The 17,307-nt window shown below is 34.5% G+C and overlaps 1 protein-coding gene across 1 annotated transcript; it reads left to right on the forward strand.

Annotated features, from left to right (window-relative positions):
• The first annotated feature begins 9,823 nt into the window (after positions 1 to 9,823).
• On the forward strand, positions 9,824 to 11,177 carry LOC113117687 (prosaposin-like). The gene is made up of 5 exons (XM_026286540.1): positions 9,824 to 9,960; positions 10,076 to 10,140; positions 10,390 to 10,488; positions 10,571 to 10,728; positions 10,853 to 11,177. Exons 1-5 carry the CDS (start codon positions 9,918 to 9,920, stop codon positions 10,863 to 10,865), a joined length of 378 nt encoding a protein of 125 aa, XP_026142325.1. The 5' UTR covers positions 9,824 to 9,917; the 3' UTR covers positions 10,866 to 11,177.
• The last annotated feature ends 6,130 nt before the right edge of the window (positions 11,178 to 17,307 follow it).

Raw genomic sequence — 17,307 nt, forward strand, 5'->3', positions numbered from 1 at the left:
TCTTGCATGAACTGCATTTTTTGGATCCAATAATCTATCTTGCAACATATTTTTTGTTTAACCCACATAGAAACTGTAACAAGGAAACTGAGGTCTATAGATTACATAGCTATACATACTCTTACAATGTATAAATGATTTGAATGAATACATTTTCTTTGCAGACATCTACAAATGATTAATTACATTGTCACAATGATTGCAACGTCCACACTCAAAAATCCCTTATATTCCTTTATCCAACAATAACTTCTCACAACTTTATCATTGATTGAGGGAGGCTTTCTGTAGCTCACTATTGGAGCTTGATAAATCTTGCATGAACTATGATTGATTTCCCAGTTTATTATAATTAATTATATGTTTGATTGGTGTTCTTCTTGCTTTTCCTTTTAAGAGGGTCATCCTGTTGTAGTTGTCACTTTTATTCAAAGCCTGATCCACACTTAGATGTTCTTAAGATTATGTTTAAAAGTACTAAAGAAATTTTTTTAGTATAAGTGCAATATTAGCACATGAAAATAGAGCACTATAAGTACATTATGGAAGTGCAAATTTTTCTCCTGGTCAAGACATCTGTGGTTTGTGGTTGGAAAGAAACGTTCACTCGCAGTTGATGCAGACCTCTATAAAAGAGCTCCACATGTCTCTGAGGATCACATCTGAACCTTGATTCTGAAAGCTTCATCTTCACACTGGTTAGAGATCGTCTGCTAAGATGCTCCGCAACATCTTTCTTGTCAGCTTGCTCATATATGCAGGTAAAATAATCACCAGTTCAGTTCTAATATGACTTCTATTTTGTGTTAAATATTTGTTTTATGCTTGAAACATTTGTTTTAAAATGAATTATTGTCCATTTATTTGTAGTTTGTGCAGCTCATTGGGATATCGGTGAGGTGGACTCTGCTGAGGACCAAGATGAAGAGATCTCTGTAAGCATCTCCTGATTACAACAGTTTATTAAATAAGTGTATACTTTAAAATAATGACCGATGCACATATCTGTTCAACTAGACTAGGGAGGAAACTTTTCACTCATTTGCATGTGATTAACAGGTGATCGTTGACTGGCTAAGCAGCACAGTTTATTACATTGTCTCTATGAATGCAGAGAGATTTGAAGATTTGCTTTTGTTATATTGTTATCTGCTTTACTGTATATGATTTATGTTTGCTTCAAAGGACGATGTTTTTCAGGCTGACAGCATTCCGAAACAGCAGTCAATTGGTGAATGCCTTATATGCAAAACGATAGTAAAGGCAGTGAAAACATTTCTCTCCCATAAACCAACAGTGGTGGGTGTCATGATTAATACTAAATTATTGACCTGACCATACATCTCACAACAACTTTGACTTAATTTATATATATATTTCCCTCAGGAAGAAATCAAAACCAAGCTGAAAAAGGTCTGTAAAATATTTAACCATAGGAAAGATCAGTGTGAGCACTTCATTGAGAAGTATATTAAGAAGCTGGTTGATGAGCTGATGACAGATGACGCCCCAAAGAAAGTCTGTTCTTTAATTTTTATCTGCTAAAAGGTACAGAAAAACCCATGCTAAAAATGGTCAATCATGTCTTTTTTTCCCCGCAGTAATATGGTGATAATGGTTAAATGAGGAGATTAAATTAGTTTTTTGCCTTTTTGTTTGTTTGTTGCAGGTCAGAACCATAAAGGAGATCATTCTTATACATGATCAATCTCATGGCAATTTCTGAATGAGAATACATTACTTTGAAAGCATTACAGCAGGGTTCCTCAAATCTTGTCCTGAAGGACCAATAGACTGCTGAGTTTAGATCCAACCCTGATCAAACTCACCTTCCTGTGATTTTATAAAGATCCTGAAGATAATGATTAACATGCTCAAGTGTTTTTGAACAGAGTAGAGCTAAACTCTTGAGGAAAGTGGATCTTGAGGGCCAAATTTGGGGATCCCTGCATTACAGTGAAAAAATAAAATAAAATAAAATATGAATAAAGCAATCATTTATCTGTTTTCTATTTTTTTTTATTGTTTTCTAATTATTTTTTAAAAAAAGTACATAAAATCTAAAGAGAATAAATGTTATTCAAATATTAAAAGACAATATTCTCAACAACAGCTCAACAGCAAAAAAAAATTAAATAAGAATAATCATAATTTCTATCAGATCTGTTTCATACTAGTGCATTGTTTTGTCTGCATTGCAAAGAAATAAATCAAATTAAACTGAAAAGTATATGTTTACATCATAAGTCAACTATGTTTCTTGCAGAATAAATATCAGTTCAGTCCATTGTGATTATGACAGATGTGGTTGAGGTTTGGACAGCTGCAGATAAATGAAGGGTCAGTTTACTTCTGCCATATCCAGGACAGATCAAACCATTTAATGTGGCTGATGATGTCATTTCATGAATAAAACACGTTAGAAAAACAACAAACGTGGCAGATGCAATCAGATGAGATGTTAGGAAGAGATGGCTAAAATTGCACACGATCCATTGCGCTTTGGTGAAGGATTCCACAAGAGTATCTGACAATTGCATCACGTGGGTCAAGTTTAATTACATGACTGACTTTGCATTATTTTTAATGTTAAAGCAATTTACTTGTTGCTGAAGGAGCCTGGGCCACAACAGTTGTGCTTTGTTGTTTTGATGCATCTGATTGCTGGGCTGGGGACACAAAGACATGACCACAGCAAAACTGGAACAAAACTATGTCTGTGTACTGACTTTATGTAAATTCATCACAGAAAAGTACTGCATCATTTGCATCAGTCCCAAAGCAGACAAGGTGATGGTGCTCAGAAGTTTCAGTCAGTGTCCAGAGTTTAACAGGGCCGTGCACAGACCTTTTGAAGGGCATGTGCTGAAACTGAAAAAGGGCACCCCCCTCCCTTTTTTATATCAATTATATATATTCTCTTTTTTAGCTATTCTGTTTGGTTTTATAAGCTAATTTGCATTATTTGGTTAACATGATTATGAATGACATTGAGAAGAGGGGAAGGTGAGCAATGAGTCAAGTATTTTTGACAAACTTTTTTGAAATGTAATTTAAGTAATTATGTCCAACTCAATTACAGATTATAAGAAACTATAGCCATACCGTTACTATAACATATCCAACATGTATCCGCCTACCTGGCAAAAATTTGATACTGTGGTGGACCAGGGATGTTGATCTCTTGAAGGTCTCTTATTCACTACACTTTCCCTAAAATAAGCCAGCAATGAAAAAATAAATAAAAACAGTGTGAAAAGTACAGTTGCAGTGAAAAGCATTTCTGAAGGATCACGTGACACTGAAGAGAACTGGAGTAATGATGGTGAAAATTCAGCTTTGATCACAAAAATAAATTACATTTGAAAATATATTCAAATAGAAAACAGTCATTTAAAATTGTACAAATATTACACAATATTACTGTTTTTGCTGTATTTTGGATCAAATAAATGAAGACTTGGAATGAATCATGAATTACATTCTGATAAAATTTAAAGATTTCACAGTGATGTTCTGTAATTTCTTTTTAGTTAGCCTACTACTACATTACTGTAGTAAAACCATGTTTTACTACATTTTATACATGTGAGGATGAGCGGAGAGTATACCATAACATGATTAGCCTAAATGTTAATAAATTAAGTTTATCAGCAATCATAAATCAAAGAATTTTCTAATTTCTTAGAAATATATGTTATATAGGTGACGAGGTTCACTCGTCGCTTTGTGTAAGTTCCAGTACGAAACAGCGCGGGGGCGCCCCTGTTATGATTTCCCGATGGTAAAAACAAATTATATGTTGTTGTATTACTTATCAATATATATTTTTTGACCAGCGAATGTGCGCAAATGTGAATTTTTTTTGTCCGTCATTAAAACGGCGATGGTGCCTGCCGCTGCCGGCATCACATTACATTTTCATCTACAGGTTACAAACTAGTTTTTGTAGCTATATAGACGGAACGCTCAGTTTTTCTTGTGGTAAAATGCATTTGGCCAAAATCTAATTTTATAAAAGATGAAATAATACTATATGCACATGCTATTTAAGTGTTGGCTATGTATTGGCTATGACTAGATGGCAAATGCTAGCCCTCTCTCTCAGGCGACGTCCCACATGTCTCAGTCAGTGAGTCAGTCAGACATCAAATAAATAAAATATGAGCCTTTATAGACATAGTGTTTAGTAGTACTTATTCAAACAACAAGATATTTATTTACCCTTTGCAAAACTTTGTTCAGCTCAGCTGTTGTCTACTGTGCGGCTGCCGTGGATCTTCAGTTGATTCAAAGAATATAGAGGGGGCGGAGTTATCAGCTTACTGACCGCTTGAGGATCGAATAAGATTTACACAAGCTCGTTTTAAGAACTTTCATTTGCTAAATATTTGTAAAACAGACAGACAGCCGTAAAGGGTGACCAATAGCATTGATAAAAAATAAAAAAATAAAAAAATAAAAAACACCACCAAAAAAAGGGCACTTCGGAGTGTAAGGGCAAAAAGGGCATGTGCTCTGCACAGGTTGAGCCCTACCTGTGCACGTGCCTGGAGTTTAACTTCCTCTCCAAAAGTGCTCTATTTGTGGAGGTGTAATGAGGATGGATAACATAAGATATACAATTGATCTGAAACCAAAAAGTCAAACAATAGAATTATAAATAATAATGAAAAAAATTATACTTGCATGTTAATGTTAATGTAAAAAGACCTTTAAGACATTTAAAATGTAAAGAGTGCAGCATCTTTAATGGTAATCATATCCCTGTGAATGAAAAATTAAATATGAAAACAACCTCTTAATATGACTTTTTACGTTATAACACGAATGCTAGATGCATACATGTATCCGTTCATTATGCACTACGTTATTTTAACACAAGCTACCCAAACATACTGTAAGTTACACCTATGCTAGCGGTCATGCATGAAATCCTGGCGACGCCATCTTGATTAATTCAAGTGGAGGTGATGTATTTCCTGTTCGAGAGCCTGTTCAGTTTATGCCTGGCTGCGATAAACAGCACTGCAAACGATGCCTTCTCATCTGGAATATCAGTAGTGCAGTGGGCAAAAAGACAATTAATGAATAATTTTCACACAAGCGACCCGAGTTCGAGAACACCTTGTTCTAGGCTACTCCTTTTCCCACCACATATCAGATCAGAAAGGCATTTACTTTCAATAATAATAAAAGAAATATTTGAAAATTTGAAATAAAATATCTCATTAATAATACAATGTGAAGGGGTGGTCAGAAGTATAGGAAGGCTTTTGTCCCGATAAAGTTGCATTCATTTAATAACATTTTAAAATATTATTTTAAGATGTCATAAAATAATCTTTAAGATGTTTGTTTTATTAAAGACTTTTTAATGAAATTTAATTTGAGAAAACTCACCCTGAGGGATTTTGCTTTATTTGCACACGTGCTCATAAATACATTTTACAGTTCGCATACATCTATTTTTAGTCACAAATGCGATTGAAGTTTTTTCTAAAAAGGAGACTCCATGTGGCACTGCATCAGCAACAATTGCAAACTCTTGGACTAACAGGAATTTCATGCTTATCTAAGAACCCAGCATAATTATAGATTGAACCATTTTGATTGAAAGGTTGAGACGCACAAATAATAAAAAATTTTAACCAATTACTAAAAGAAAAGAGATTTGTGTTTATACAGTTGTTTCTTATTATTCCAGATTAGATATGTGTGAGGTGTAAAATTGTGTTTAATACCAAACTAATAACATTTGCATATGAAAAAGGGACAATTTGACAGGGATTTTCACAATGCTTTAATTAAAAATTAATAAGAAACTTAAATCACCTAGTTTGGAAAATATAACATCAAATTCCATATAGATGACAGCTTATTAATGTAGTTCTTTCTCCGATTTATTTTAAAGGTATAATGTGTGTCAGGACTGTATTGAATATATTACAACTGGTGTGACATCTTTGGGCTACATGTCTAGGAAGTTATATAGATTTAAATATTTGAAAAATTCACCAAAAATACACAAAATCATATTTCCAAAATCCAAGTCATGTATGGAATGTGTCAGGATTGTGTGAAGATCAGGGCCATGCACAGATATTTTGAGGGGCAGTGGCCCAAACCAAAAAAGGGCAAAAGAAGGGTGGGTGCTTTTAATACAAATTATCCAGTTTAAAAGAAGAGATAGCACACTGTAATAATTGACTTTATTGTAGATGTTTTGATAAGTGTGGGCTCTCCCTCACTCTCTGAGCCTGCTTCTGTCTCATCTTCAATGGAAGAAGTGGAGAGTGGGGTAAGTTGAGCCAGAGGGTAAGCTTACCCATCCACTGCATCTTGGCAGCTGTTCACTTTTACTGTCATGTGACTCTGTATTTTGGAACCACCAATCATTTTTGCCAGACTGTGAAAAGGAGAAACACATGGTGGGAATGGAAGGCACCATGGCCGTAGCCACGGCTTGGTCTGGGTGGGAGTTGTGCTATAATAACCCCACTCATTACACACACTAAACACTTTAAAAGAGACAAATATAGATGTTTGTGAAAGATGTTTTCTCTGTTTTGGAGGAATGAGCATTGTTAAATGATATCACATTGCACCATTACTTTAGGTTAGGGGTATATGATTTTATCAGTGGTTTATTATTCATTCAGGAATACATAGGCCTATTACTGTTATAGTATTCATCAATAACCATTGCTACAGTATATAGATGATAACTTTGTCAATGTTGTTTGTACGACTTTGAAAATGTAACAATATGAAATAGCATAGAAGTAACACTTGTTTTACAGATTTCTGCACTAGTGTTATATGCTACTGTTTTGATAGCATTGATAAAGTTTCTGACAGATAATATCATGATGTGTTTTTTTGTGTTTGCCTTACCGGATGTGGTATCCTGCTAGCGGTAACATGTCTGTGAGCACTTTTGATTACTATCAGTTTAAGTTCTGGGAGTGTTGCCAGATATTGGTATGAAAACAAATAAAAATAAATAAATGTAACGTGTAATTACTAATGGCCAACAAACTCTGTTAAGTCTGTTTTTAGGAAGGCTATAACTTTGGTGTTCAACATATTGTTTCAGAGTGCAAACAATTAAACATCGACATTTAATCTTAATTTGGTTGGTTTTATGTTGTTAAAGTTAACTTTAAGAAAAGAAATATGACTTTAAAATCTTTAAAATGAAATAATTATAAGTTTTAGACATTTAATGTAATTTTTTACATAAATCTATACTTTATATCTACTAATAAACAACTACTTTAGAACATTTATAATATTTTGTAACTATTTACATGCCTACAATTAATATGAATATGAATACATTTTAATAAAATATGATATGTTATAGATTACTAGTATCAAGACAGGTGATTATAATGGGAAATATACTTAGTTACAGGAATTAAAGTGTTACAAACTGCTAAATATTCTGAATGATTATTTACCTGCGTGAGCTTTGTAGGCTATTTATGTTTGTAATGTTGAACTGTCTTTAGCAGCCTCCTTATGCTCTTTCTCTCTCTGTCTTCTTTTTTGTGAATGCATTTATTATTTATTTATTTATTTTTACTTTTTAGTCTGTTGTGTGCCAACAACATAATATTTGGTGTTATCTATATTTGAGCTGTTGAGCTACAATAATTTGATTGGACTCTAAGAATATGGATATGCATATTTTATACAACACTTTTAGAAGGTAGAGTCATTACCAACAAAAACAAAAACGAATTACTAATTCAGTGTATACAGCTTTGAGCTGGGGTGATTGGTGATTGGTGAGAGAGACTCTAGCTACCAGGTGCATGGCCCTGGTATCACATGACCAGGAAGTTATATAGATTAACATTTTTGAGAAATTCCAGATAATTGAAAAATCCTTCCATATTTCCAAAAGCCAAGTCATGCATGATGTGTTAGAAGCTTTATCGAATATATTACAGATGCCAGATCAACTCCAGTTTCTACAACTTGTTGGTATACAATGTAATAACAATGTAACAAATCATAGTGTATATCCCATTCACAGCTTAAAATTATGAATGAATGTTTTTTCACTTAATTCACATCTTTACATTTAAATTTTATTGGCATGATGCTTTGCATGTTTTCAAATCTTGGAATGCATATCTTTTATATACATTTCATGCACTTTCATGCACTGGTCCAGTCTGACCGATGGCCAACATAAAACCAACTTCACCGCACTGTCTGTGCCATCTGTTGACTCATCCACCACAAGTGAAAGGCAGGATGCATCTTAGATATCATCAGTTAACTGCTTAACTAAGTCATGGGCAAGTACTTCTGTTCTTCTGGTTGAAGTGTCACTGGATAGAGGAATTTCTCTACATCTTCTGTCTCTCCTTTTCCTCAAACAAAGCCTCTGCTATCTCCACTAAACACTTCTTAACTATCTCTGAATCAGAGAATGGCTTCTTGTTTTTGCCTAGTACCCAGGTCACCCGAAAAAGATGCCTCTGTAGCTCTTTCTTGATGTGTCAAAGCTCTCACAAGCAACTTGTTTATGGATTCATATGAAGACTTTATCGGTCGTAGTTTTGCTGTCCTCACCTCTTTTTTTTTTTGTGTAGATATTGCCATTCAATATGTCTGTGCTTTGTTACAGAGAAAATACGGTAAAGGTTTAGTTCACCCAAAAATTTAATGTAACGATATTCACTCCATACTCATCGGGAAGAAGGAGGCGGGAACCGGCGCACAATCAAAAAGCATTTTAATATTCAAAAGTAAATACAAAACGGCGCACCAGCCCCTCACGGACGACTGGTGCGCACAAATAAAAACCAAAACATAAAATAACGTCCCAGGCCTGGTCCTCTCTCGTCCTTCACGGTCGTCACTCCAGTTTTATATCCTTCCATCTCCTACGTGGGACTCGATACTAGCGGTGGGGCTCAGGTGTAGCTCATCTCCAATCACTACACCTGGCCTCACTCCTCGTTCCCACGCCTCTCGGCCCCGCCCCACTCGCCACATTTAAATAAGCCTGTGTTTTACTCTGTTTTATTCATTGCAGTAGGTGTTTGTGTCGAACAGTCCACAAAAATAAAGTCTGCGCATTCATCCATTACAAAATATGCCTCACACAGCTGCAGGGCATGAATAAAGGCCTCCTGTAGTGAATCCATGTGTTTTTGTAAGAAAATGTCCATATTCTATCTTGTACGAATTGCATTTTTGTGATCCCATAATCTATCTTGCAACCTACGTTTAGCTTGACCCACACAGAAACAGTTACAAGGACACTGAGGTCTATCGATTACATACATACTCTTACAGTGTATAAATTATCCTTTTGAATACATTTTCTTTGTGCAGACATCTACAAATGATTTAGTTTGAATTACATTGTCACAATGATCACAACATCCACTCTTAAACATCTCTTATATTTAATAGCAGGCTAATGACTTTATTGATCGAGGGAGGCTTTCTGTAGCTCACCATTGGAGGTTCTTGAATAATCTCACGTATACTTTGAAAGATCCCTCAGTTTCTATTAATTATACGTTTGATTTCATGTGATACAGTGCTTTATTCCATCACAAAATATAGTTGTGTTGAGGTGTTCTGCTTGCTCTTCTTTTAAAGAAGGTCCTTCTGTTGTAATTGTGTCACTTTTTTAAAGCCTGATCCACATTTAGATGTTCTTAAGATTATGTTAAAAAGTACTAAAGAATCATTTTTGGTATATTAGGTACATTTTTTTTACCTTGTTTCCTTGGCAAGACATTTGTGGTTTGTGGTTGGAAAGAAACGTTCACTTGCAGTTGATGCAGACCTCTATAAAAGAGCTCCACATGTCTCTGAGGATCACATCTGAACCTTGATTCTGAAAGCTTCATCTTCACACTGGTTAGAGATCCTCTGCTAAGATGCTCCGCAACATCTTTCTTGTCAGCTTCATCATATATGCAGGTAAAATAATCACCAGTTCAGTTCTAATATCACTTTTATTTTGTGTTAATTATAAATATTTGTTTTATGCTTGAATCATTTGTTTTAAAATGTATTATTGTCCATTTATTTGTAGTTTGTGCAGCTCATTGGGAGATCCGTGAGGTGGACTCTGCTGAGGACCAAGATGAAGAGATCTCTGTAAGCATCTCCTGATTACAACAGTTTATTAATTAAGTGTATACTTTAAAATAATGATGATGCACATATCTGTTCAACTAGACTAGGGAGGATACTTTTCACTCATTTGCATGTGATTAACAGGTGATTGATGACTAATTAAGCACCATAGTTTATCACATTTTCTCTATAAATGCAGAGAGATTTGGAGACTGGCTTCTGCTGTATTCTTTTCTGCTTTCTGGTTTGCTTTATGGCAATGTTTTTCAGGCTGATGGCATGACGACACAGCATTCATCTAGTGAGTGCATTATATGCAAATTGATCGTAAAGGCGGTGAAAACATTACTCTCCCATAAACCAACGGTGGTGGGTGTCATGTTTAATATTAAATTATTGACCTGACCATACATCTCATAACAACTTTGACTAAATTTATAATTTCCCTCAGGATGAAATCAAAACCAAGCTGAAAAAGGGCTGTAATCTATTAAATAAGAGGAAAGATCCATGCAAGCACTTCATTGAGAAGCATATGAACAAGCTGGTCAAGGCGCTTAAGACAAAAGACTCCCCAAAGATCATCTGTTCTAAAATTCTCATTTGCGAGTAGGTAGAAAAACCCATGCTAAAAATGTACAATCATGTCTTTTTTTCCCCGCAGTAATATGGTGATAATGGTTAAATGAGGAGATTAAATTAGTTTTTTTGGCTTTTTGTTTGTGTGTTGCAGGTCAGAACCATAAAGGAGATCATTCTTATACATGATCAAGCTCATGGCAATTTCTGAATGAGAATACATTACTTTGAAAGCATTACAGCAGGGTTCCTCAAATCTTGTCCTGAAGGACCAATAGACTGCTGAGTTTAGCTCCAACCCTGATCAGACTCACCTTCCTGTGATTTTATAAAGATCCTGAAGACAGTGATTAACATGCTCAAGTGTTTTTGAACAGAGTAGAGCTAAACTCTTGAGGAAAGTGGATCTTGAGGGCCAAATTTGGGGATCCCTGCATTACAGTGAAAAAATTTAATAAAATAAAATATGAATAAAGCGATCATTTATCTGTTTTCTTTTCTTTTTATTGTTTTCTAATTATTATCAAACATTTTTAAAACAAAGTAAATAAAATCTAAACAGAATAAATGTTCAACAGCAAAAAAATTAAATAAGAATAATCATAATTTCTATCAGATCTGTTTCATACTAGTGCATTGTTTTGTCTGCATTGCAAAGAAATAAATCAAATTAAACTGAAAAGTATATGTTTACATCATAAGTCAACTATGTTTCTTGCAGAATAAATATCAGTTCAGTCCATTGTGATTATGACAGATGTGGTTGAGGTTTGGACAGCTGCAGATAAATGAAGGGTCAGTTTACTTCTGCCATATCCAGGACAGATCAAACCATTTAATGTGGCTGATGATGTCCTTTCATGAATAAAACACGTTAGAAAAACAACAAACGTGGCGGATGCAATCAGATGAGATGTTAGGAAGAGATGGCTAAAATTGCACACGATCCATTGCGCTTTGGTGAAGGATTCCACAAGATTATCTGACAATTGCATCACGTGGGTCAAGTTTAATTACATGACTGACTTTGCATTATTTTTAATGTTAAAAAATTTACTTGTTGCTGAAGGAGCCTGGGCCACAACAGTTGTGCTTTGTTGTTTTGATGCATCTGATTGCTGGGCTGGGGACACAAAGACATGACCACAGCAAAACTGGAACAAAACTATGTCTGTGTACTGACTTTATGTAAATTCAACACAGAAAAGTACTGCATCATTCACCAATGACAGTCCCAAAGCAGACAAGGTGATGGTTCAGAAGTTTCAGTCAGTGTCCAGAGTTTAACTTCCTCTCCAAAAGTGCTCTATTTGTGGAGGTGTAATGAGGATGGATAACATAAGAAATACAATTGATCTGAAACCAAAAAGTCAAACAATAGAATTATAAATAATAATGAAAAAAAATTATACTTGCGTGTTAATGTTAATGTAAAAAGACCTTGACTTTTAGGGTGGCAACCTACATTTAAAATGTAAAGAGTGCAGCATCTTTAATGGTAATCATATCCCTGTGAATTAAAAATTAAATATGAAAACATCCTCTTCATATGACTTTTTATGTTATAACACGAATGCTAGACGCATACATGTATCCGTTCATTATGCACTACGTTATTTTAACACAAGCTACCCAAACATACTGTAAGTTACACCTATGCTAGCGGTCATGCATGAAATCCTGGCGACGCCATCTTGATTAATTCAAGTGGAGGTGATGTATTTCCTGTTCGAGAGCCTGTTCAGTTTATGCCTGGCTGCGATAAACAGCAATGCAAGCGATGCCTTCTCATCTGGAATATCAGTAGTGCAGTGGGCAAAAAGACAATTAATGAATAATTTTCACACAAGCGACCCGAGTTCGAGAACACCTTTACCAAAACTTGTTCTAGGCTACTCCTTTTCTCACCAGATATCAGATCAGAAAGGCATTTACTTTCAATAATAATAAAAGAAATATTTGAAAATTTGAAATAAAATATCTCATTAATAATACAATGTGAAGGGGTGGTCAGAAGTATAGGAAGGCTTTTGTCCCAATAAAGTTGCATTCATTTAATAACATTTTAAAATATTATTTTAAGATGTCATAAAATAATCTTTAAGATGTTTGTTTTATTAAAGACTTTTTAATGAAATTTAATTTAAGAAAACTCACCCTGAGGGATTTTGCTTTATTTGCACACGTGCTCATAAATACATTTTACAGTTCGCATACATCTATTTTTAGTCACAAATGCGATTGAAGTTTTCTCTAAAAAGGAGACTCCATGTGGCACTGCATCAGCAACAATTGCAAACTCTTGGACTAACAGGAATTTCATGCTTATCTAAGAACCCAGCATAATTATAGATTGAACCATTTTGATTGAAAGGTTGAGACGCACAAATAATAAAAAAATTTAACCAATTACTAAAAGAAAAGAGATTTGTGTTTATACAGTTGTTTCTTATTATTCCAGATTAGATATGTGTGAGGTGTAAAATTGTGTTTAATACCAAACTAATAACATTTGCATATGAAAAAGGGACAATTTGACAGGGATTTTCACAATGCTTTAATTAAAAATTAATAAGAAACTTAAATCACCTAGTTTGGAAAATATAACATCAAATTCCATATAGATGACAGCTTATTAATGTAGTTCTTTCTCCGATTTATTTTAAAGGTATAATGTGTGTCAGGACTGTATTGAATATATTACAACAGGTGTGACATCTTTGGGCTACATGTCTAGGAAGTTATATAGATTTAAATATTTGAAAAATTCACCAAAAATACACAAAATCATATTTCCAAAATCCAAGTCATGTATGGAATGTGTCAGGATTGTGTGAAGATCAGGGCCATGCACAGATATTTTGAGGGGCAGTGGCCCAAACCAAAAAAGGGCAAAAGAAGGGTGGGTGCTTTTAATACAAATTATCCAGTTTAAAAGAAGAGATAGCACACTGTAATAATTGACTTTATTGTAGATGTTTTGATAATAGTGGGCTTTCCCTCACTCTCTGAGCCTGCTTCTGTCTCATCTTCAATGGAAGAAGTGGAGAGTGGGGTAAGTTGAGCCAGAGGGTAAGCTTACCCATCCACTGCATCTTGGCAGCTGTTCACTTTTACTGTCATGTGACTCTGTATTTTGGAACCACCAATCATTTTTGCCAGACTGTGAAAAGGAGAAACACATGGTGGGAATGGAAGGCACCATGGCCGTAGCCACGGCTTGGTCTGGGTGGGAGTTGTGCTATAATAACCCCACTCATTACACACACTAAACACTTTAAAAGAGACAAATATAGATGTTTGTGAAAGATGTTTTCTCTGTTTTGGAGGAATGAGCATTGTTAAATGATATCACATTGCACCATTACTTTAGGTTAGGGGTATATGATTTTATCAGTGGTTTATTATTCATTCAGGAATACATAGGCCTATTACTGTTATAGTTTTCATCAATAACCATTGCTACAGTATATAGATGATAACTTTGTCAATGTTGTTTGTACGACTTTGAAAATGTAACAATATGAAATAGCATAGACGTAACACTTGTTTTACAGATTTCTGCACTAGTGTTATATGCTACTGTTTTGATAGCATTGATAAAGTTTCTGACAGATAATATCATGATGTGTTTTTTTGCGTTTGCCTTACCGGATGTGGTATCCTGCCAGCGGTAACATGTCTGTGAGCACTTTTGATTACTATCAGTTTAAGTTCTGGGAGTGTTGCCAGATATTGGTATGAAAACAAATAAAAATAAATAAATGTAACGTGTGATTACTAATGGCCAACAAACTCTGTTAAGTCTGTTTTTAGGAAGGCTACAACTTTGGTGTTCAACATATTGTTTCAGAGTGCAAACAATTAAACATCGAAATTTAATCTTAATTTGGTTGGTTTTATGTTGTTAAAGTTAACTTTAAGAAAAGAAATATGACTGTCTTTAAAATGAAATAATTATAAGTTTTAGACATTTAATGTAATTTTTTACATAAATCTATATTTTATATCTACTAATAAACAACTACTTTAGAACATTTTTAATATTTTGTAACTATTTACATGCCTACAATTAATATGAATATGAATACATTTTAATAGAATATGATATGTTATAGATTACTAGTATCAAGACAGGTGATTATAATGGGAAATATACTTAGTTACAGGAATTAAAGTGTTACAAACTGCTAAATATTCTGAATGATTATTTACCTGCGTGAGCTTTGTAGGCTATTTATGTTTGTAATGTTGAACTGTCTTTAGCAGCCTCCTTATGCTCTTTGTCTCTCTGTCTTCTTTTTTGTGAATGCATTTATTATTTATTTATTTATTTTTACTTTTTAGTCTGTTGTGTGCCAACAACATAATATTTGGTGTTATCTATATTAGAGCTATTGAGCTACAATAATTTGATTGGACTCTAAGAATATGGATATGCATATTTTGTACAACACTTTTAGAAGGTAGAGTTATTTCCAACAAAAACAAAAACTAATTACTAATTCAGTGTATACAGCTTTGAGCTGGGGTGATTGGTGATTGGTGAGAGAGACTCTAGCAGCAGGTGCATGGCCCTGGTATCACATGACCAGGAAGTTATATAGATTAACATTTTTGAGAAATTCAAGATAATTGAAAAATCCTTCCATATTTCCAAAAGCCAAGTCATGCATGATGTGTTAGAAGCTTTATCGAATATATTACAGATGCCAGATCAACTCCAGTTTCTACAACTTGTTGGAATACAATGTAATAACAATGTTACAAATCATAGTGTATATCCCATTCACAGCTTAAAATTATGAATGAATGTTTTTTTCACTTAATTCACATCTTTACATTTACATTTTATTGGCATGATGCTTTGCATGTTTTCAAATCTTGGAATGCATATCTTTTATATACATTTCATGCACTTTCATGCACTGGTCCAGTCTGACCGATGGCCAACATAAAACCAACTTCACCGCACTGTCTGTGCCATCTGTTGACTCATCCACCACAAGTGAAAGGCAGGATGCATCTTAGATATCATCAGTTAACTGCTTAACTAAGTCATGGGCAAGTACTTCTGTTCTTCTGGTTGAAGTGTCACTGGATAGAGGAATTTCTCTACATCTTCTGTCTCTCCTTTTCCTCAAACAAAGCCTCTGCTATCTCCACTAAACACTTGTTAACTATCTCTGAATCAGAGAATGGCTTCTTGTTTTTGCCTAGTACCCAGGTCACCCGAAAAAGATGCCTCTGTAGCTCTTTCTTGATGTGTCAAAGCTCTCAAAAGCAACTTGTTTATGGATTCATATGAAGACTTTATCGGTCGTAGTTTTGCTGTCCTCACCTCTTTTTTTTTTGTGTAGATATTGCCATTCAATATGTCTGTGCTTTGTTACAGAGAAAATATGGTAAAGGTTTAGTTCACCCAAAAATTTAAATAAGCCCGTGTTTTACTCTGTTTTACTCATTGCAGTTGGTGTTTGTGTTGAACAGTCCACAAAAATAAAGTCTGCGCATTCATCCATTACAAAATATGCCTCACACAGCTGCAGGGCATGAATAAAGGCCTCCTGTAGTGAATCCATGTGTTTTCTAAAGAAAAATGTCCATATTCTATCTTGTACGAATTGCATTTTTGTGATCCCATAATCTATCTTGCAACCTACGTTTAGCTTGACCCACACAGAAACAGTTACAAGGACACTGAGGTCTATCGATTACATACATACTCTTACAGTGTATAAATGATCCTTTTGAATACATTTTCTTTGTGCAGACATCTACAAATGATTTAGTTTGAATTACATTGTCACAATGATCACAACATCCACTCTTAAACATCTCTTATATTTAATAGCAGGCTAATAACTTTATTGATCGAGGGAGGCTTTCTGTAGCTCACCATTGGAGGTTCTTGAATAATCTCACGTATACTTTCCCTAAGTTTCTATTAATTATACGTTTGATTTCATGTGATACAGTGCTTTATTCCATCACAAAATATAGTTGTGTTGAGGTGTTCTGCTTGCTCTTCTTTTTAAGAAGGTCCTTCTGTTGTAATTGTGTCACTTTTTTAAAACCTGATCCACATTTAGATGTTCTTAAGATTATGTTAAAAAGTACTAAAGAATTACATTTTGTTTTACCTTGTTTCCTTGGCAAGACATCTGTGGTTTGTGGTGGGGAAGAAACGCTCACTTGTGGTGGATGCAGACCTCTATAAAAGAGCTCCACATGTCTCTGAGGATCACATCTGAACCTTGATTCTGAAAGCTTCATCTTCACACTGGTTAGAGATCCTCTGCTAAGATGCTCCGTAACATCTTTCTTGTCAGCTTGCTCATATATGCAGGTAAAATAATCACCAATTCAGTTCTAATATGACTTTTATTAGGTCTATTAATGGTGTTAGGTATAACTATTTGTTTAATGCTTGAATCATTTGTTTTAACATGAATTATTGTCCATTTATTTGTAGTTTGTGCAGCTCATTGGGATATCAGTGAGGTGGACTCTGCTGAGGACCAAGATGAAGAGATCTCTGTAAGCATCTCCTGATTACAACAGTTTATTAAATGAGTGTATACTTTAAAATAATGACCGATGTTCATA

Source organism: Carassius auratus, chromosome 17, assembly GCF_003368295.1.
Source record: "Carassius auratus strain Wakin chromosome 17, ASM336829v1, whole genome shotgun sequence".
In the NCBI taxonomy this organism is placed as follows: domain Eukaryota; kingdom Metazoa; phylum Chordata; class Actinopteri; order Cypriniformes; family Cyprinidae; genus Carassius; species Carassius auratus.

Excerpts from the sequence above, each read along its gene's own strand:
- LOC113117687 (XM_026286540.1), top strand. The coding sequence starts at position 9,918 with ATGCTCCGCAACATCTTTCTTGTCAGCTTCATCATATATGCAG. Across the intron at positions 10,141-10,389 it reads ACCAAGATGAAGAGATCTCT|GCTGATGGCATGACGACACA; the intron begins GTAAGCATCTCC and ends AATGTTTTTCAG. Across the intron at positions 10,489-10,570 it reads TCTCCCATAAACCAACGGTG|GATGAAATCAAAACCAAGCT; the intron begins GTGGGTGTCATG and ends AATTTCCCTCAG.